The following is a 22,920-nucleotide window of genomic DNA, read 5'->3' as shown; positions in this document are numbered from 1 at the left end:
GTGTGTGTTTAATACTTACGAGTGATGTTGCTTAGATGGTGTGCAGTAGTTTTGGGAACACCCGGCCCTGAGCAATAACAAAACACCAACAATAACTCACGAAGAACATGTGGTGTGTTAAATAGTAAAATAGTCAACTCACTTAAAATCTTAAAAATCAGAAAAGTACGTAAGGTCTTGTAAATCTTCCTAATTATTTCATCAAGTGGATGTACAATAGGGAAATAGATGTTCATTGTTTGCTGCAGAAACAGCCTCTATGCACTCCTTGGAGGCTCTATACTACATTTCTATGAGAGTTTGATTGCATTCAGCCACAAAAACATTAGTGATGGCAGATAGTAATGTTGGATAATGTGGACACTATTTCAGATCAGTAAATGGTGATCCATCACTCTAAAGAATGCAGTTCCACTGCTCTACAGCTCCACGCTAGAGGGCTTTATAGCCCTCTAAGACATAATGATTTTAGGCATAGACATTAGGCACCATTGCCATTTTCTTAGCAATGCTGTCCTATTTTGTCTTTAATGAGTGCACAGTGATCAAGATGAGTTCACTCATTTGAATGATGTCTGGGTACATTTGGATATATGGTGTGTGTGTGTGTGTGTGGGTTTTACAGTGGAGAAGTGAGACGCACCTGCACAGTGCAGCATTACTGCTTGTAAATCTGGGCTCAGGGAAGCATCATAGTAGGAGCACAGAGGTTTGAACAGAGAACATGTCAAACACTCGCGATGAAATGGATCCACAGTGCTCACTCTATAGACACAGATTAAAATGTCATGTCAGTGGTGTAATTATGAAAGGTAATAATATATTTTACATAATTTATACTAGTGCAATTATGCAATAGTGAAAGTTCTATAGTTCCTTTTTTGGCCTGGACATGAATTAATGTTTAGTGCTGGACTAAATTGCATTAAAATGGTGATTCATCATCGTAAATTCTTTTTACTCCAGGGTCTGTGAAACTGGCCCTAAGCCTATTTGACCCTCATTAATCTTAGGAATTAAATTCATTAACCACAATAAATAATTTGGTAACTACTATGAAACCAGTAGGTAAATTATGGGATTATGAAAGTAATGACATGCAAACTGGCTTTTGTGTATAAAAGAAAATTCTTGACATTAGAAGAAGAAGAAGAAGAAGAAAAAAAAGAAGATGAAAAAGAAGATGAAGAAGAAGATGAAAAAGAAGAAAAAGAAGAAGATGATGAAGAAGAAGAAGATGAAGATGAAGAAGAAGATGATGATGAATAAGATGGTGATGAAGAAGGAAAAGAAGAAGAAGAAGAAGAAGAAGAAGAAGAAGAAGAAGAAAAAGATGATGAAGTAGAAAAAGAAGATGATGAAGAAGAAGAAGATGATGATGAAGAAGATGATGAAGAAGAAGATGAAGAAGAAGAAGAAGATGATGAAGAAGAAGAAGGAAAAGAAGAAGACAAAGATGGAAAAAGAAGAAGAAGACGAAGATGGAAAAAGAAGAAGAAGAAGAAGAAGATGAAAAAGAAGAAGATGGAAAAAGAAGAAGAAGAAGAAGATGAAAAAGAAGAAGATGGAAAAAGTAGAAGAAGAAGAAGAAGAAGGAAAAAGAAAAAGAAGAAGAAGATTAAAAAGAAGATGATGAAGAAGAAGGAAAAGATGAAAAAGATGAAGAAGAAGAAGAAGGAAAAGAAGAGGAAGAAGAAGAAGAAGAAGAAGGAAAAGAATAAGAGGAGGAAGAAGAAGAAGAAGAGGAAGAAGAAGAAGAAGAAGATGGAAAAAGAAAAAGAAGAAGAAGATTAAAAAGAAGATGATGAAGAAGAAGGAAAAGATGAAAAAGATGAAGAAGAAGAAGAAGGAAAAGAAGAGGAAGAAGAAGAAGAAGAAGAAGGAAAAGAATAAGAGGAGGAAGAAGAAGAAGAAGAGGAAGAAGAAGAAGAAGAAGAAGAAGAAGAAGAAGAAGAAGAAGAAAACACCTATATCCCCTTAGGGAAAATCTGCATATGACCTATCCATGGCAGTGGACACACAAACACACACTAGGGGCAGTGAACACACACATAACAGGAGCAGAGGGCTGCCAACCACCTCTGCACCCGGAAGGCAGTGTGGGGGTTAGGAGCCTTGCTCAAAGCACGTCAGCCATGAATGAATTTTCTCTTGCTAGAAAAAATTGGAAAAGTGCTTTTTCTCTAAGCACAGTTGTCTGAATATATTTCACAGGAGATTTCAACCCTTCCCTATCACCCCTTCTTGCTTTCTAGCAGATCAAAAAGTCACCGTTTTTCCATACTATGAACCTGCCACTAGAGTGCCTGCAGAAAGAGGATACAGTTGATAAATGTGTACTCACCTGTACAGGTGCCTGTGAGAGGCCCCACCCTCGGTGCTGAGGTAATAACTGCAGAGAAGATAAATGTCATTTAGAATATTAGCGACACAGAATATGATCATGACATATTGTCTATGTGTGTGTGTGAGTGTGTGTGAATGTGTGTGTGTGTGTGTGTGTGTGTGTGTGTGTGTGTATGAAGGGGGTGTAAAACAGATAAACAAAGATGGATGCATAGACAGAGAAGGGGTTCAAATCTGCAAATGTGTGTGTGCTGCTTACACAGTGTTCAGGCTCTGATCATAGGCCATGATTTTAGTGACCTCCCAGCTTCCAGAAGTCAGGTGTCGTATATTGACCTCTGTGCCTGTGTCCTAATCACAGGATAGAGCAATAGTCACACAATGAACACAGTTACTGGCTATAACAGAATGGTTTATCAGTTCTATAGTGCATTATACTAAGAGTATGTTAGGATATAAATCACTTTCTTACAATATTACAACGCAGTATTTTGCGCTCTGATGTTTTCTAGCTTTGCATTTTGCTAATGTCCTTGTCATTACTGGCTTTGTACCTGCAGACCATTCAGGTTGCATGGGTATTCCAGCTCCACCAGGATGGCTCATAGGTGCTGACACAAGAAAGCATTCGCTAGCAATATTCTCAATACAGAAACGAGCAGGTTCCTACTGAGTGGATGTAACAGAGGTGAAAAACTCTGGAGAAACCGTGGTGAATGTTACTCTGCCTGTAACACCTTCCAGCATGACTGATTTATCGGTGGATCATTGATGGTCTTAAGAGGTATATCCATTAAGGGTTGCACAAGCATTACTTATGACAGCCAACAGTACCCTGACTGCTGTTAGGTATCGGGGATGAGCCATTGTTTGAACCTATGCTGATGCAGTGGGCCCTTGGTTTGTTCTGGTGCAGCGTAATTCCAAACCTTTTGTGGCCAGAGTGTGTAGGCAGTTCCTGAATGATGAAAGCATTGATATCATTGGCTCTCACATTCCTCAGACCTGAATCCAATAGAGAACCTCAGAGACGTTATGTATCTTTGCATCTCACGCTGCCAAATAGTGCCACAGACTATCTGGAAAATCACTGAAGCCCGGATCCAAGTCCGAGAGGAAATCCCTCTCAGGAGCGTGCCATACAAACTCCTGAATCACATTTAGTTTTTGAAAATAAGGGAAAAAAAGATTCAATGCCTACAACATATCCCAAAAGGGTTGTGACAAATCAAAGACTGAAATTGTTTTTTGGAATCATGGATGCTGCATCCTCTGGGCTTAAGAAGAGAGGGACCATCACACATGTTCACATGGCATAGATGACTTGCACATCTGTCAACGCACCGTTAATGCTGAATGAAATGTACAGCTTTTGATGCAACATTCTGTCATCCAGACAACGTCTTTTTCTGGGAAGGCCTTGTTTATTTCAGTAAAACAAGGTCACTCCACATTCTGCATGAATTACAGCAGCTGGGTGCTAAACCAATCCTGTCATGCTTTGAAAAATGTTTGGTGCATTATGAAATGAAAAACTCAGTAATGGAGATTTGAATTATATGACAAGCCAAAACAGGAAAACATATATATTTTAAAATTACAGGTACTGGTCTCAGGTCACAGAGTGTTGTTAAAAGAGATGGGTGACCCAAGACAGTGGTAAACATGCTCCTGTTCCAAAATGTTGCTGGCATCGAATTTAAAATGGGCAAATATTTTTCAAAAAAACAACAAAAATCTCAGTGTCGACATTTTAAATATTGTCTTTGTACTAGGTTCAATGAAACGTAAAGGGTCTAAATGATTTGCACACCATTGCATTCTGTTTTTAGTAACATTTTTGCAGGGTCCTGTGTTGTATACATGTTGTATACAAACCGGATTCCAAAAAAGTTGGGACACTAAACAAATTGTGAGTAAAAACTGAATGCAATGATGTGGAGATGGCAATTGTCAATATTTTATTCGTAATAGAACATAGACGACAGATCAGAAGTTTAATCTGAGTAAATGTAACATTTTAAAGGAAAAATATGTTGATTCAAAATTTCACAGTGTCAACAAATCCCAAAAAAGTTGGGACAAGTAGCAATAAGTGGCTGGAAAAAGGAAATTAAGCATATAACAAACAGCTGGAAGACCAATTAACACTAATTAGGTCAATTGACAACATGATTGGGTATAAAAAGAGCTTCTCAGAGTGTCAGTGTCTCTCTGAAGCCAAGATGGTAAGAGGATCACCAATTCCACCATTGTTGTGCAGAAAGATAGTGCAGCGATACCAGAATGGTGTTACCCAGCGTAAAATAGCATAGACTTTTAAGTTATCATCATCAACCGTGCATAACATCATCAAAATATTCAGAGAATCTGGAACAATTGCTGTTGAGTGTTGTAAGAAGAAGGGGGGATGCCACACGGTGGTAAAAAATGGCCTTGTTCCAACTTTTTGGGGATTTGTTGACGCCATGAAATTATGAAACAACATATTTTTACCTTAAAATGATAAATTCTCTCAGTTTAAACTTTTGATCTGTCATTTATGTTCTATTCTGAATAAAATATTGGCATTTGCCATCTCCACATCATTGCATTCAGTTTTTATTCACATTTTGTTTAGTGTCCCAACTTTTTTGGAATCCGGTTTGTATTATGTTTAATCCAGTTCAGCTCATGTGGCTGATAATTATAATGTGTTGAGTGTTTCTCAGGGAACAGTCAGTGCGGTGGTCTACATTCATGAGAACGAATCATCTTTCTTCAAATATGCAGCTTTTGAGTTTGAGATTAAACACCAGACAGTGTCTTTACCTGCTCTGACATCATGGTGATGTGTCGAAAGGATCCATGGCTGCCGTGCTTTATGGGTAATGTCATGAAAAATGTTGCTCCGTCTTTAGAAAACACAGGTTCTTCATTCTGCATCAATCACAGAGCGGGACACTGATTAAATCTGTCTACTCAAAAATCTGAAATAAGATCAAGTTAAAGAACTTTAATCTAAGTTTAAGAATCTTTAAATATTGAAGCATGAGTGTTTAGGTTTCTCCCTCTTACCTGCTGGTCTATCCACTTGTCTGAAGTTACAACATGTTTCTGCAGTGAAAAAAGCACAGGAGTGAGAGTTACATTCAATCAATTAAGATGTGCTACTATGTGTGTGTATGATTGTGTTTCAGTCAACAAGAGCAATTATTTGTGTGTGTGTGTTTGTGAACATGAGCTATCATATCATATCTTTGCTTGTTATTGTGTGAGTCTGTTTGTGTATGCGTATGTGTGACATGAGTGTGTTTTGTTTGCTTGCTTATTTGTATGTTTGTGTGTGCCTTGGTCTATTAGAGATCACGCACCCGTACACAGTCTCCAGTGTGGATGTAGCACAGTGAGAGGATAGATGTGTTCTGAGCTCTGTTCAGCCAGCGAACAGCCACACACTCCTCAGTCACCCACTTCACCATGCTAATATAGTATTCACTGGCAAATACATACAGACAACCAATTACAATCCTGTATACAAACATACTGCCATAATATTTAGATACGTGGTGTTTTTCAAATACTTCAACACATATCTATTTTCATTATTTATTCTCTACCATTGACTAACATTGTGTGAGTATTCCACTAAAGCAGTTCATACTTGGCTAATGAATTTGGCTAATACATCAATAAACTGGATCTAATTATGCCATTAATATGCAATATTATGAATTAAATTTTTCTGTGTTTGCAATACCTTTTCTCCAGGCTGCTTGGTGGTAGTAGCTCTTTGGTGTATGAAGAGCCATCCAGATTAACTACACTCAGTTTCACTGTTGGGTTTATCTGGCCAACCTGAGACGCACACACACACACACACACACAGACAGAGCAAACCTCTCACACATGTGATTACAAACACATATTGCATAGTCTCTATAGAAAAGCCCCCCAGCACATGCATCTGGAGTGCTGTGGAGTGATGGAGAATTGTCCAATAAACGCAAACGATAAACTGGAACGTTTATGATCCAGAATGAATCATCTCACACCAGTAACTTATTACATGAATACGTCTCCTACTGCTGAATAAATTCATTCATTTGTTATCTGTAACCCTTATCCAATTCAGGGTCGCGGTGGGTCCAGAGCCTACCTGGAATCATTGGGCGCAAGGCGGGTATACACCCTGGAGGGGGCACCAGTCCTTCACACGGCAACACAGACACACACACACACACACACACACATTCACTCACACCTACGGACACTTTTGAGTCGCCAATCCACCTGCAACGTGTTTTTTTGGACTGTGGGAGGAAACCCACGCAGACACAGGGAGAACCCACCACACTCCTCACAGACAGTCACCCGGAGGAAACCCACGCAGACACAGGGAGAAGACACCACACTCCTCACAGACAGTCACCCGGAGGAAACCCACGCAGACACGGGGAGAAGACACCAACTCCTCACAGATAGTCACCCGGAGGAAACCCACGCAGACACAGGGAGAACACACCAACTCCTCACAGATAGTCACCCGGAGGAAACCCACGCAGACACAGGGAGAACACACCAACTCCTCACAGATAGTCACCCGGAGGAAACCCACGCAGACACAGGGAGAACACACCACACTCCTCACAGACAGTCACCCGGAGGAAACCCACGCAGACACAGGGAGAACACACCACACTCCCCACAGACAGTCACCCGGAGGAAACCCACGCAGACACGGGGAGAAGACACCAACTCCTCACAGATAGTCACCCAGAGCGGGAATCGAACCCACAACCTCCAGGTCCCGCCCCTGCTGAATACAATCAAATCTAATATTTTTAATATATATTTTGTGAAATCATCCCTCAGAGACTGTTACAGAAGTAAAAGTGGACCAACTCTGTATCAACACCCTAAATAAGATTTAGAAGATTTGGATTCACTAGATGCAGATGTCTACAAACTTTGGAACATACGGTATAAATTAATGCTCTCTCTCTCTCTCTCTCTCTCTCTCTCTCTCACACACACTTACTCACTCTCTCTCTCTTTTCTACTGACAGTTACCCAACGTGACAGCAGCAATCAGACTGATTCGCAGAAATAACCTTCTGTCTCTCTCTCTCTGGAGGCGAATCTTCCTATGTAATGCATGTTCTCAGTTGTGTGTGTGTTTGTGTGTGTGTGTGATTTTATTTTCTGTTGTGTGTAGTTGTGGTAGCCCACTGTTGTATCATTAGGCTTGTTTTTGTCTCAGAGGAAGATGGGAAGATGAGTTTCTGTTCTTAGCCAAATAGTCATGCACTCACAAACAAACACAGACATTGTCTACAGCTCTCAGAAAAAGATTTGTACAATCCCTTACAATCCACTAAAGCCGCATTATTCTATCATTTTTCTTGGAAGGATTTTTTGGGGTTAAATGATTGTGTAATGAAAGAAAAGATGAAGAAAAAGAGTATTTTCATCATCAAATCCCCTTAAAATCTCTTTTAGCATTTCTATTTGCGAGTGTGTGTGTGTGTGTGTGTGGTAATGAATGCTGTAATTGGATCCTGTGCCCTTGGTCTGAAAGGCATATTTATTCTAAATTAATCGCATCTGGCTGTCCAATCTAAACGTGAAATATGAAAACCCTCTGATTATGTGAATTGGCTTTTGTGTGTTTGCTGCTCCATTCAGTTGCATGCGGAACGCAGCTGCATAAATAAAACAGGATAGAATTTTGCTGAGCTAAAAGGTGAAAGGATGTACAATATTAATATCACCTGCTCCATCTGTCTGCACTCTTCCTTAGTTCCAAGGAGAGTTCAGTCAGAGAAATTTAAGTGTGTGTGTGTAATGGCTGTAATGTTTTCAATATGCAATGAAAAATCTGATTTGAAAAAAATTATTGCATTTTTAAACTATTTCAGACACCACCGCTCTCATCTGAGCTTATCTCATTTATCATCGTTAGTAGAAAGCACTGTCAGAGATAAATATTAAGCATTTAAAAAAACAAAACACTTTGAGTTAAGAGGTTGGGGCTTGGGTTACGCATGTGCTTCGGCTTTTTAGAAAAGATATTTGTTGCAGGATTTGCCTTATTCATTATTTTACTTTGTACGATATCCGTGTGGTAGGCATTGAAATAGCCACTTCTGTTCATATGAACCAACGCAACAGTGCAGACGATGAAAAGACCTCAGAATTAAGACATTATTGAACATCAGCATTAAAAACATCAAATGACATTAAAACCCTCCCAGGATTCATTCATTCATTCATTATCTGTAAGCGCTTATCCAATTCAGGGTTGTGGTGGTTCCAGAGCCTACCTGGAATCATTGGGCACAAGGTGGGAATACACCCTGGAGGCTGCGCCAGTCCTTCACAGGGCAACACAGACACACATTCACTCACACTCACGGATACTTTTGAGTCGCCAATCCACCTACCAACGTGTGTTTTTGGACCGTGGGAGGAAACCGGAGCACCCGGAGGAAACCCACGCGGACACAGGGAGAACACACCACACTCCTCAAAGACAGTCACCCGGAGGAAACCCACGCGGACACAGGGAGAACACACCACACTCCTCAAAGACAGTCACCCGGAGGAAACCCACGCGGACACAGGGAGAACACACCACACTTCTCACAGACAGTCACCCGGAGGAAACCCATGCAGACACGGGGAGAACACACCACACTCCTCACAGACAGTCACCCGGAGCAGGAATCGAACCCACAACCTCCAGGCCCCTGGAGCTGTGTGACTGCGACACTACCTTCTGCGCCACCGTGTCGCCCCCTCCCAGGATTTAACATTTTAAAAACCTGAAAATAGTCATCATAGTGCAAAAGTACATTAGCATTAGCTTTAACACGTGAACGCAAGGCATGAGTTCAGACACTCCCATTACACACATTCACATACTGTACACAACCTTATTGCATATTAAATATAGAATTTTTGGGCATTGTTTCACCCCCCATCTAGTGTGTACATATCTGAGGAATCAGTGTGACAGTGTGTTACTGTTACAGAGTTTGTTACATGTTACTGTGTACATTAAGACCTTTCAGGTAAACCTTATAATATGGGAATGGGTATTAAAATATAGAGCTACTTTTTAAACACCCTGCATATTTACATTCCTATTTTTAGCACATATGATTCTCAGAGTGTCTGGAAATGGGAGGTAATGTCTTTTCCAAGGACTCTCATTTGCATAGCAGTAATTACCCGAGGAAGTTGGATGACTTACAAAACTGTTTGTAAACTGTTACTGATATTTGCTGTTAACTGCAACCAAATTTCATGTTGGAGTATTTCCATATTGACTCAACTGAATGTGTGTGTGTGTGTGTGTGTGTGTGTGTGTGTGTGTGTGTACGTGTGTTTACCTTTGGGTAAGGATAGTGCACTCCTTGTGGGTAGAGAGATCCAGTAAATCGTGGCAGCAACATGTTTGGCACAAGTGTGTCATTGATGGTCAGGAAGGCTAGACTGGACCCTTCTGGAGACCACCAGTGGGCCACTGGTGAGTGCAGCACCTCCACTGTTAACCAATCCAAAAAAAACCATACAAATACTCTAAATAGTACCGATTTACACCGCATTAATCTATTGTCAGATCAATATTAAAGCTCAATACAATTTATTTTCCTCTTTAAAGATATTTAATGCTGATACTTTTGAAAATATAATATAATTATAATATAATCAGTATTTACAGTGTTTACTATTATGTGGTTTGGTCTGAAGGGAACAGAGCCCCTATCTACACTGGGGATCACCACATTTGATGGTACAGTGTTGGAGCAGGTTACTGTCTTTAAGACTTTATCTTAATCAGATACTCTCCCTTGATTTTAGACACACAATGTGAGCAAAATTGTGTTTAAAACCCTCTCTACCATTCTGCTATACATTTTATCACCCATGCCCATTAATAATGTAATTAAAAAATTAAATAGCCCTCTTTGGAAAATCACTGTAAAACATATTGGTTCACATGTGTTTTAAAAAATCTCTACTAGTCCAAACACCCCTTTATAGACCAATTACTGCAGTCAGTGTTTGTCCCATACAACACCTTGTCAACCCAATATCTCTAGTTGAAGACCTTTAAATCTCAAAAGACCCTCGAATTTTCATCATTCCGACTGCAACCACAAACAAAGCTCTGCTTTTAGAGATCACATCATAGATTGTTTGCAGTGATTCTTGTACCTGTTTGACATTTTAATAATTTCGGGACTTTCGGTGTTTGGTAGGCCACTATTTCATATAAGAATTTGTCCTTAAAGGTTAAATAAACACGCAAAGAAAACGAGAGAGGGCTATTTCAGTTCATAGAAAAGAAAAAGTCAGCGCATATTGAGAAGGTAATGTATTAGGCAGGTGCAGGTGTGGGAGTATGAACATTAATCAGGCGATGAAGTCTAGAATTGGAATAAATTGGTACATCAGATATTGCAGGTACACTGTTATTACACCCCCTTGTGCTGTTTTTCACCCACATACAAACACAAACATATCTATTATCCCAATTTCTAAACTGTCTTTTTAGCCTGATTGAAATGACGTGCACAGTTAGGTTCTCACTGAGTACCGAATCAGTGATTTAACACAACTATGGTTACATATTAAAATCGCCCTGTACAATATAAAATGCCATATTGCAAAACAGCTGGAGCGCAATAATATTGTAGTTCCAGCAGTGTTTAATATTACTCTCCAAATCACATTGGACTTGCTGTAGGATTTTAACTGTATTAATAATAACATTTTTCCTTTATTAAAACATGTCCTTCATTGAATGTCCAGGGTGCACACTACACTGTTAATTCTGACATACTGTTTAGTGATATATTGATTATGATGTATGTTAATAAATCAGTTTGTGTTCAATTAAACAGCAAATCAATGTGTACATTACTAAGGCAATGGTCAGTGTACTCTAGGTCTGAGACAATCATCACACACGACACATTTGAGTTGCAGGAAGTGGACAGAGTGAAGTGTTGCTATGGTAACACAGAAAAGGATTTAAGCTTGATGTTAAGACCTGGAAAGCCAAGATGTGTAATGGTTTTATTAAGGAAAATTATTAATTCCACAAGCAAAGGGCATATAACATAGTGATATTTGGTTGGTAAAATGTGCTCGTGTATATGTTTTTAGAAACGTTCAGTGTTTACCCTCATAGAGCCAGTCTGGGATGCCATTAAACACCAGCCCGTCTCGCCCTGATGATGTCAGTCTCAGTGAGCTGCTTTTTACCTCTGACTGATAATAAATGTTATTCTCAAAGATGTAAATCTAAAAGAAATGTGAAGTGGGAAGAAAGAACAAGAAGACACAGAGATAGAAGACAAAGAAGTAAAGGAAAAGAAGAAAAAGAGGAGGAGGAAATGTTAAGTATGCAAAATACACTTTTTCAAAAAAAGATTTCAAATGGAAAAGTTATGACCTAGACACCAGAACGTGATAAATTATAATTATCAATTTACAGAACCTTCTTATCAATATATCTGCTATGAGAGGTCATTAGTACTTTTTAAATACAAAGCATTGAGGGTTGTTTTAGTGAAGAAATAATTTTCCAGGTTTGATAATGGAAATATTCTGCTGTGTCTGGATAAATGTCCTTTATCTGTGTCAGTAATATTACACCATGTGGACTGTGGGTGGATTTAAATAGGAAGGAGCAGATGTTTCAACAGAATTTCATTCTTGACATTATATTTTTCTGGGTTACTGCAGGTTCATCTGCAGCTACGACATTTTAAAAGCATAATGAAGTTGAAATGTCGTATTAGAATTATTCTGTAGCTGCTTCTTCAACAATTTGGTGTCGTAAACACAGAAAACAAATTTTAAATTACGATTATATCGTTTGAATACGGTTTTACACATTTAATGGAAAATCTGACATATTTTTTATATATTTGTGTTCTTCATTACTGATTGACACTTACCTTTTTTATAATGTAATAGGGGAAAAGAGCCAGAGATATGAAACAGCAATAAAATGGAGAAGCTGAGCTAGAAACTTCATCTGATGCAATCGCACACAGAGTTATGCAAAAATGTTCATGAATAACTTAATCTCTCTCTCTCACACTCTTGCTCTCTTGGTCTCACTCTCTCTCTCTCTCTCTCTCTGTCTCACATTCTTGCTCTCTTGGTCTCTCTCTCTCTCTCTCTCTCTCTCTCAAAGTGCTGCTTGTATCTGCAGGGCTGCTGGTGTTCCACAGCAATAAATTAATCTGCAAGCACATAAGCATCAGAGCCACGCAGATACATTTGTCATTGATTACTTAATTACTTCCCTGCAAGCAGACTGCAATAATAGTGGCGTTATGCAATTCTAATTCAATGTGTGCATGTGTGTAGGACGCCCAAAGCAAAGCTGACATAACTCCGATTGTGTTGCATACATTAACTCTGATATTTGTTCGTGTTTTTTCTTCATGTGGTGTTAAATAAAAAAAACCTTTGTTTTTCCTCTTACAAAACAGATGGTGGCTGGGTCTATGCTAAAAAGACCAGAGATTGTGTACAAGAACACAGCTTGTATGCGGACTGAAAACATGCAGTCCACTAGCGAAGTACATTAACAGATGTGTGGAATATTTCATTTACTTTCTCTCTCTACTTCTGCATCAGGTGATAATTAAAGGCTTGGCCACAGTGTATTAAAATGTTCTAGATCCCTTTGTTTGTGCTGCAAAGTGCTGTGTAGCATTTGATTAGCTTTGACTATGCTGCGCTGCTCTATAGGACTGGGTGTTGATGCATAGTGTGTAATTACTTACCAGCTGTTGGCCTCGAGCTCCCCATGAAGCAAACTGCAGAACAGAATCCCACACCTCAGGGGGGTTCAGCTCATGCACTTCTCTGTACACATCCACAAAAACACACACATACATTTACACAGGGGATTGTGGTCCACTAATCCCTAATTCTTATACATAAGGCACACAACGTAAGGATTCGCTGCTCAATGTTTATGTGAGGTTTAATTGAATATACCTTGTGTGTAAATTGTAAATCAGGTAGGATGCAAGGAAGGAGAATTGATACACCTGCAAAAGATGAAATCACAGCATGTTACATATATGTGTGTGTGTGTGTGTGTGTGTGTGTGTGTGTTTGAAATCAATCTAATTTTGTGATCAGAATTAATACTAGGTCACTGTGCATAACCACAAACTGGCATCTTAAATCCAGCTCTGTCTGTGTGTGTGCGTGTGTGTGTGTGTGTGTGTGTGTGTGTGTGTGTGTGTGTGTGTGGGCTGGGGTTATGACCACAATTCATAAACATTATTGATCTATGAAATTGCATCTAAATCAATATCTACTGCTACATTCCTCACAGTGAAACTAGATCTGTGGTCATTTGCACATTCACTGCACACTTTGCTTAACAGACAAATCAACTATGGTACACACTTAAATAAAGAGTAATAAAAGGAAAATTAGGACATACCTTTTTAATGTCGTATGTGAGGAGAACATAGTTGAGATCTGGTGACACTGCAAACCTGGAAGCCTTAAATGTTGCCTGTAGAACGACATTTTTTTTTTTACCTGAGCCGTATACATGTAGTTGAAAGGAAATCTGAGTGGATTTGGAACTTGTGTCAGACTTACCCTGACTCTTTACAGTTCATTTTGACCGTGCTTTCTACATTTTATAAAGTATTCCCCCTTTAACACGTTCCAGACTGCAGAATTAATGAATATGTCAAATTACTCACAAACGTAGTGTTCTTCATTAGCAGCTCAGTCTGACTTGTCTGGAGATTTGCTTTCATAACATTGCCGTCTCTGGTCTTATAGATGATCTCCACCGCTGAGGGCAGGGAAGAAGGAGTCAGAGAGAAAAAGAGAAAAGAGAAAGAGAGCTGTCACATTCTGACAGTGCGTTGGAGTGTGTTTCTCTGTAGACTGCTCTCCTTTCTCTGTGCTCTTTGACAGCAGTGATTTTACCATCAGACCACAATGCAGCCATCCAGCAGCCCCTGGCCAATACTTTACTCTCACCTTAACTCAACACATTAAGTATTTACCAGGCCAACTGTATGTTGAGGTACTTTTTAGGCAGAGATGAGAGTGGGTGAGCATGTGTGTGTGTCTGTGTGCTTGCAGCTATGTGTGTGTGTGTCTGTGTGTGTGTGTTTGCGAATAGCGTGAAGAATAGGGTCTGAGAGGCTACTCTGCGCTAAGACCAAGTTTAATGAGATTTCCGCAGTGTCTCTACAAAAGCCCGGCTGACACATGAAAGCAGCCGGCAGCCATGAGAGGAACGAGAGGAAGTGAAAGTGACAATCCTGTCAACAAACTCCTGGCTCCAGGAAGTGGATAGAGGGAGACAAGCATGAGAGAGAGAGAGAGAGAGAGAGAGAGAGAGAGAGAGAGAGAGAGAGAGAGAGAGAGAGAGAGAGAGACTGCAGATACAGAAAAAGGGACAGAACAGATTTAGATAGGCTTTAGCCAAACTGGTAGAGGGACACACTGCATTAGAGAAACTAAGACACAGTTCAAAAGAGACACAGCATCACTAACAAATTTACATGCCTCTCTGAAATAGAAAAAGTAACACAGCTTTAAAAAGTACAAACTATCCCTGGCACAGGGAGTACGGCAGCACTTACTATGACACAGCATCGCCTACAGAGTGGGTAACAAAATCTTGATTCCTCAGTTATCCTTACTAGTGACTAGCAGGTTTAATGCGCATATTTGTTTACAGACATGAGATATGGTATTGTGCAAGTCCGACCAATCATTCATTCATTCATTCATTCATTCATTATCTGTAAGCGCTTATCCAGTTCAGGGTCGCGGTGGGTCCAGAGCCTACCTGGAATCCTTGGGCGCAAGGCGGGAATACACCCTGAAGGGGGCGCCAGTCCTTCACAGGGCAACACACACACTCACACATTCACACCTACGGACACTTTTGAGTCACCAATCCACCTACCAACGTGTGTTTTTGGACTGTGGGAGGAAACCAGAGCACCCGGAGGAAACCCACGCAGACACAGGGAGAACACACCACACTCCTCACAGACAGTCACCCGGAGGAAACCCACGCAGACACAGGGAGAACACACCACACTCCTCACAGACAGTCACCCGGAGGAAACCCACGCAGACACAGAGAGAACACACCACACACCTCACAGACAGTCACCCGGAGCGGGAATCGAACCCACAACCTCCAGGTCCCTGGAGCTGTGTGACTGTGACACTACCTGCTGCGCCACCGTGCCGCTTAATTTAATAACCGCTTAATTTAATAACTGCTTAATTTCCAATTGTAAAATGATCAATCTACTTGTTTTTAAAGTTATTAATTTCACAGGAAATATTCTAACAATTGTGAAAATCTACTGGCGGCAGATAAAAAGAATTTTAAAAATGGTTATTTTTGTTTAGAGATGCACTTAAGCGTCACTCTGAAAAATGGACAGGTGTATTTGTCCATCCTCACACTGTGAGAACTCAAACAAAGGATGTGGCACTCTGAAGATGCCACTACTAAGACAATGTTCAAGACCCTGGTGTTCTTAGAGCCCTATATTGATATAATTGAATATCATTGACTGGGATTGGACTCAAAAGTGTCCATAGGTGTGAGTGTGTGTCGCCCTGTGAAGGACTGGCGCCCCCTCCAGGATGTGTTCCCACCTTGCCCCCAGAGATATCCAGGTAGGCTCTGGCCCCACGGCGACCCTGAACTGGATAAGGGCTTACAGACAATGAATGAATGAATGACTGGGATTGCTTAAATTGCGAGAAGCAGAAAATGTTATGAACCTCTAAGATTTCGAAGGTGTGGAAAATACCCTGCAGGTAATTAAAAAAAACAGAAACAAATCTTGTTGAAGTGGATTGGCCATTTTTTTTATTGCTACGCTTGTTGTAATACTGTAGTAAATCTGAACTGACTGTAAATGCCAGTAAAGCTGAATGAACTGAACTGAGTAGGTAAACTGCAATGTCAGAACCGCTGAGACAGACACAAGTAAAGCAACATTATAGCGACAGAGAGAGACACAGCTGCATGACAAGCATTGAGACAGGCACACAACATTAAAACAGTTTTATAGAGTCTGAGGGAGAAGGGAGAAGCATTATGGATGTGGTGCTGTGGGATCTGTAAAACAGATTAAGGCGGCAGAGCTCCAGCAAAACCAACAGCATATGAGTTCAGACATAAACACTATCAACATGTATGTTTATCTGAAGAGATTCCATTAGCATTAATTAATCTCTCACGCAAGCTGCATAACATGAATCAGAAAGTATTTTCACACTGAAATGTTTGCTTACCACTAATTTTTGAAAGTTACACTCTGTTACTTTATCACATGTCGAGTTACTGTAGGAATATTAATCTAAACCTCTGTATACATTTGCAGCTTAAACTGCTTCATGATTAAAATACGTGGGCGTAATTATACACTCAGTACAACGTTTGATTAGAGTCTTGTTACTGGGTTCAGCATTAGTACAAAATGTTGAACAAACTATGAGTTAAGAGAACAGATCTATAATAAGCCAACTATCAGCACTAGAGCTTGGAGAGCTTATTGACGATTGAATGGCTTGCAAACTTTTGTGCTTAAACTACACAGTTGCATTAGATGGCATCATCAATAGTGCAGTACTGACAATGCATATTATCATAATTTTGCACCAGTATGTCTCATGGCACAGCGAATTGTTATACTCTAATTAATATGTATAGCGCGGTTGCACACAAATACAGTGTGTTACATGAACACAATTGCTGTCTTGACAGTAGTTGTGTTGATGTAACATATTTTGTTTATACGCAACACCTTGCAATAATTGAGCCATGTAAATACAAAGCACCACTTTTCCCTGTATTGATTTCTGATTGTCATTTTGATTGAGCCCTTGGAAAAACAGTTCTGTAGGAATCCTTTGGATGACTATCTATTTATCTCTCTTTCATTTGTCCCTTTCTCTCGCTATTCTTCCCACGCCTCCTCTCTCTGTGGGTTTGACAGATCCATCCTTCAGCACTGACACACTAGCTGTCTGGAGATCTGATAATTACACCACACATCTGGGCTCATCTCTTCTTCCTGTGCGCGTGTGTGTTTCTCTGTGTGTGTGTGTTCACCCTCTGGTCCCAGACTGATAATGCCAGCAGATGGAGGTTGTTTATGAGGTTTGATTCAGACAAAAACTAGTCTGAACACACACACACACACACACACACACACACTGTTATAAACAAACACTCTGATATAAAATGGGGAGCTTGTGGAAGTCACTCACCACTGATCCACTGTGCCTCAGGGGCATGAACCTGAAACTCTTTGAGGAAAAGGTCATCCAAGGTTAGATGGGATCCCAGACCTTTAGAGCCATCATCTGAAACAAAACCAAATATCGCACACACAAAGACCCACACACACACACACACACACACACACACTTTTAGCCTTCTGTTTGAGAATCACATCTTGAAATCAATTGTTTTTTTCTCAAATTAAGAATGAATATATACAGATATATGTGTGTGGGTGGGTGGGTGTATGTGTATTCAAGAGACCTTTAGACAGAAGGAAAATGGAGAGGCCAATCACAGACAGCACTGCCGCTATTACCAGCAGGGAGATACCAATCCCTTTCCAGTTCCTATCAGGACCCACCACATCACCCAGATCCTATAAAGGAAACAAGTAAAGAAAGAGTGAAAAAACATAGAGAGACAAAAAGAAAGATTTAATGTAGTCATGTTTTATAAGGAGCGAGGGAATTAGTTCAGACTGAGCTAATGCCTCTCTCTCATTCAGCTGAAATGAGCTGCAGTAACAGATATGTTTTAGCTCCCTGCCGTCCAGCAGTGATGTTTTTATTAGCGATGACTTTCATCTTTTCCCACTCATCAGAACAGAAGAGCTCACCATATTCCTCCCTCTGGCCGGCTCTTCACACTTGTGCCATCAGGGACCCCTGTCTTTTGCTGAACACAAAATCAAGCGGGACGCACAGCCTTTATGCTTGAATGTGTGTGTGTCTGCGTGTGAAAGTGTGTGCGTGTGCATGCAGGAACAGATTCTGAAAGTGACTTTGTCCTTGGTTCTCATCAAGTGGTGCCTCTGACTGAAGGACTCTTGACCCTGCTCTCTGATTGGCTGTGATGAAAACAGAGTGAAGGGTCCTGATTGGTCATGAGAGGAACAGGCCAAAACATTCTCTGGGTTTATTAAATATATTCAGTCTTTAAACAGCCTTTAAATATAAAACTCACTCTCTACAAAAGCCCATTCTTAGAAGGAGAAAATGAACAGGTCCACCAAGGCTTAAGTAGGTCAATCAAAGCAATGGCCAGAATCTGCTGAGGGCTACAATGGCATTCATTATACAAGTGGCAATTATACTGATTCAAATAAACAAAATTGCAGGTTTAGCACACATTAAGGTTTGATTGTTTAATTATAGGTATAATGCAGAACATGTATGGATCTACCAAATATTAACTAGCCATAAAAATACACATGGAGCATTTTAAAATAAACAGCTTTGAGGTCACATAAGCATGAGGTCACCATACTAAATGCCAAGGATAAAAAAACTCTCAGTATTAGGCTGTTTAGCAGAGGAACTGCATTCTTTTGCATGAGCACAATTCAATGTTCCTCAGACTGCATGGAATCATAGTCTCACAGAAATGTTACTGTGCCAAGTGGGGGCAAACCCACTGGGTGCAGGAGAAATCCATCATCTCCTGGACAATGGACTACCTGGCATGTTGACAAAAGTTTGTATAGCTACAATTCTGTTCAACACGTACACCTCTGATTACAGGTGCAATCCGCAGAGTCTCTCAGATGACGGGAGCATCGTGGGGTGCACCAGGAACAGATGATGATGACCGTGAATACAGGAAGATGGTGACAACTGGTGTAAACTCAACCAAATGCGGCTCAATATCACAAAGTCAAAGGGAATGGCTGTGGACTTTAGGAAGTTCAAATCACCGTCACCAGTCACCAGCAATAAAAAAAAGAGTGGACGTGTGAAGTCGCTGGTATTTACCAGAACCAGTGTGTGCATTTTTACAAACAAAGTGGACTGGAATTTCAACACCTGTGCAGTGTTCAAGGAAAGACTTTGATGTGTGCACAAAACACTTATGGACATTCTTCTTGTATGTTGTTGCAAGTGATATATGCTGTTGTTGTGGCAACGGTATCAAAAAACGGCTCTGAATAAACCTGAAAAAACATCAGCAAAGGTGATTCTGCTAAAACTGTTCGGCATTGTGGACAATACCTCACATCCCCTGCTTATATTCATTCATTCATTCATTCATTGTCTGTAACCGCTTACCCAACTCAGGGTCACGGTGGGTCCAGAGCCTACCCGGAAACACACCCTGGAGGGGGCGCCAGTCCTTCACCGGGCGACACACACTCACACCTATGGACACTTCTAAGCTGCTAATCCACCTACCAACGTGTGTTTTTGAACCATGGGAGGAAACCAGAGCGGCCCCTGCTTACAACAGTGAAACAACACAGAAGTGCATTCAGAAAAAGACTGATACACTGGGCTATGTTAAAGAGCGCTGTGGGACACTACTGATCTCCTTCTGTGTGAACTATGATGAGTTCAACTTTACAGCTCCATGTTTACAGTATATAAAAACACACAGATATGCACTTTTCAATTTCCTATTTCCGATTACTGTTACCAAACCAGATGCTGTTATAATACTTTCAGATTCATTCTGCACTCTATACTGAATACTGTGATGACTGCCCCTCTCTGTAATAATGCATTCACAGTTTACAACCTGTATTAGTTTAACGCGTGATCCTGCTCATGTAAATGTTGTACATACAGTACCATGACCTCCTTGTTTCTGCATGCGTTGTCCACTTTATCCACTACGCTGACCATCTAGGTGCACTTTGGAGTTCTTAGATTACAGACTGTAGTCCATCTGTTTCTCTGTATACATTGTTAGCAGGTTTTTAGTGACAGGTGGTGGTCAGTTAAGGGTATTTTATGTTTTAATTGTGTTGATCTCTAATTATCTGTTGGGTGGATAGGTTTAGCTCAAATAAATACAAGCTTTTAAATATTTTTAAAGCCTGTGCTGCCAGTTTAGTCAAATACACCCCCCCCCCACCCACACCCCCACCAAAAAAACAGCAATTTCAGTGTGGAGCACAAACTCCTGCCTCTCTTCATAACGTTTTACTCTGATTGGACAAACCCAGATGTCTTGTTTTGATCACTGTGAGTAGTTTTGGTGTCTCACAAGAGATAGAGGGTTGTAGTTATTCAGTACTGTGTTGAACTAGTTACAGCATTAAGTTGTTTATAGTAATCAGTGCTAATACCCTCTCCTCTTAAATTCCTTGGCATTGTACATCATAAGGTTTATTATTCTGTAATCAAAGGGAACACACTTATTGCATGTGCAATTCTCGGAAGTACTGAACCAAACACTGCATCCACAATGTAAAACATTCTTCAGCTGCATCTAATCTGGTAAATCCTGGTGATTTTGCTGTGCTGTCCTGCTTGGACTGTAGATATATTATTATAGGATGGACAGAGTTGGTGCTAACAACATACACTGTGCAAGTGCTAATTTAATTCATTTTTTCCGCATGAATTGTGTTGGTGTCTGTATTAAATATTCACAAGAAAACTTGGCGCAGCGCTGCGTGGAGCAAGACCTCGGGATGTTTGTTGCCAAAACAAGCACAGCTTGCTGAATGATGGAGACAATTAGCCATTTAGGATTACTGGCACAGAACGATGAGACACACAGTAGGTTTGATTTGAAAACAGCACTTTTTCTAACAACAAGGACACATGACAATCTTCGCTGTGAAAAGCAAACTTTGGTTTAAACCCAGCAACAGCCATGAAAACCCCTGCAACACAAATGCACCTAGGATCTAGGTCAATCCTACATCACTGCATATGACCTTCATGACTTCCTCCTGCTCGGAAGGTACTGGGCACATTAAAGGGACCACATCCTCCATTTTTCTTGCATTTTATTCGGTTTTTCTTTCCCTGGGGCCCACTCATGGCATTTGAGTGTCCTAAAAACATTTCCCTTATGTAACAGCATTAAAAGGCTGTTTTCGTTCCTGTGCCTTTAAGACTATTTTATGTAAATGAACTCTGGTCTACAGTCCTGGGATGTGTTTCATACCAAAAGCATTTGGAGCATAACACACTCATTGTATTTCAACACTAATAGGTGGGGCTAAATATTAATATATGTATATGTGTGTTCTTTCAACGTATAAGCCATTTAGATTGGGGAAAGTATAGCACCTTTGAAGTGTTTACAGGCTACATCTGAGCAGAACAGCAAGGAAAATACACGTCTTCAGTGGTGTGAGCTCTTTAAAGTGTTACGCTCAAAGATGATCCCCGTCTGAGTCTGGTTTACCTGCCGTTTTGTGTTATTAGTGCCAGGGGTGTTAGAGGTGTAGTGTTATTAGTGCTGTGTGCTGTTAGCTGGTTGTGGAGATGGTATTAGCCGTGGCAGGGAGGGATGGAGGGATGATGAATAATCCATCCTCTGCAGCGAGCCCCGCGGGCACCCGCACAGCCATCTGCTGATCTCAGAACTGCTTCAGCCCCACAGAGGCTTTCATTAGGGAAGAGAATTCATAAATAAACAGCCTGCAGCGCACTTTCTCTCTCCCCTACCTCACCTATTTCTCATTCCCATCTTTTCTCTCCACCTCCCTCACTTCTCACACTCTCACCTCTCTCTTTCTCTCTCTCTCTCTCTCTCTTTCTCCTTTTCCATCTCTCATGCACTTTTCACTCTCCTTCTTTTTTCTCTGTTCCCTCCATCTCTCCTTTTCTCTCCCTCCTCTCAAATCCTCCCATTCTTCTCTCCCTCTTTCTGTTCACTCTGCTGGAGCTTACTGAGGAGTGACCTAGGCAGAGCTTTGTTATGATAAGCGTGGTTAAGTTTAGTGAAGGAAAACAGGAAATGCTCTCTGGGAATACGTTTTAGAAGCAGACTTAGGCAACTATAGGGTAAGGAGACCAGGGAAAGTGAGGAAAGCAGGGTATACTGGTGCAGTATGGTGCGTGTATCCAGGTAGGGAACACAACCCTGGTTTACTACACTGACGTAAGTGGTATTTCTAAGTAAGAATGAACATTCACAGGTAGGTATCCTTATCTGTGTGTTCTGCTCATGCTAGGACACCATCAAGACCACTGTAATATATCCCAAATGTCAGGAGTAAAATATCACTTCCAGAAATTCCTTAAAAGCACATTTTATAGCATGAGTGATAAAAGCAGAGCCGCAAATGCCACCTCCACGTTAATCTCCTCTTATTGTCTGCTGTGCACCTGCTCAACCACTCGCCCTTCATTGAAATGTGTGTGTGTGTGTGTGTGTGTGTCCTAGCCATGCTAAAGGTTAAAATAGTGCATTTGCTCCTTGCCGGGAGCGGCTGTCAGATTGAGCAATGACTCTCTGTCTCCTGATACACACATACTCTGTCTCTCTCCTCTCTCTCACTCTTCCTTTCTTACTTTCTCTCT

General features: G+C 40.6%; 1 protein-coding gene across 1 annotated transcript in view; it reads right to left on the bottom strand.

Annotated features, from left to right (window-relative positions):
• LOC136710433 (inactive dipeptidyl peptidase 10-like) overlaps nucleotides 1-20,280 on the bottom strand; it is a 28,548-nt gene extending 8,268 nt beyond the window's left edge. Inside the window, exons 1-17 of the mRNA XM_066685930.1 lie at nucleotides 20,227-20,280; nucleotides 17,924-18,038; nucleotides 17,647-17,742; nucleotides 14,088-14,182; nucleotides 13,817-13,891; nucleotides 13,360-13,412; nucleotides 13,143-13,224; nucleotides 11,523-11,643; nucleotides 9,723-9,877; nucleotides 6,086-6,183; nucleotides 5,700-5,823; nucleotides 5,404-5,442; nucleotides 5,158-5,265; nucleotides 2,606-2,697; nucleotides 2,345-2,392; nucleotides 644-765; nucleotides 20-67 (exon numbers count right to left, since the gene is read on the bottom strand). Coding sequence (XP_066542027.1) covers nucleotides 20-67; nucleotides 644-765; nucleotides 2,345-2,392; nucleotides 2,606-2,697; nucleotides 5,158-5,265; nucleotides 5,404-5,442; nucleotides 5,700-5,823; nucleotides 6,086-6,183; nucleotides 9,723-9,877; nucleotides 11,523-11,643; nucleotides 13,143-13,224; nucleotides 13,360-13,412; nucleotides 13,817-13,891; nucleotides 14,088-14,182; nucleotides 17,647-17,742; nucleotides 17,924-18,038; nucleotides 20,227-20,280 — 1,525 coding nt within the window. The remainder of the gene's footprint in view (nucleotides 1-19; nucleotides 68-643; nucleotides 766-2,344; nucleotides 2,393-2,605; nucleotides 2,698-5,157; nucleotides 5,266-5,403; nucleotides 5,443-5,699; nucleotides 5,824-6,085; nucleotides 6,184-9,722; nucleotides 9,878-11,522; nucleotides 11,644-13,142; nucleotides 13,225-13,359; nucleotides 13,413-13,816; nucleotides 13,892-14,087; nucleotides 14,183-17,646; nucleotides 17,743-17,923; nucleotides 18,039-20,226) is intronic.
• Between the last annotated feature and the right edge of the window lie 2,640 nt (nucleotides 20,281-22,920).

The sequence above is a fragment of the Hoplias malabaricus genome, chromosome 12 (assembly GCF_029633855.1).
Source record: "Hoplias malabaricus isolate fHopMal1 chromosome 12, fHopMal1.hap1, whole genome shotgun sequence".
NCBI classification, from domain to species: Eukaryota; Metazoa; Chordata; class Actinopteri; order Characiformes; family Erythrinidae; genus Hoplias; species Hoplias malabaricus.
The sequence above is the reverse complement of the archived record's forward strand: the minus strand, read 5'-3'. Positions and strand labels throughout refer to the sequence as shown.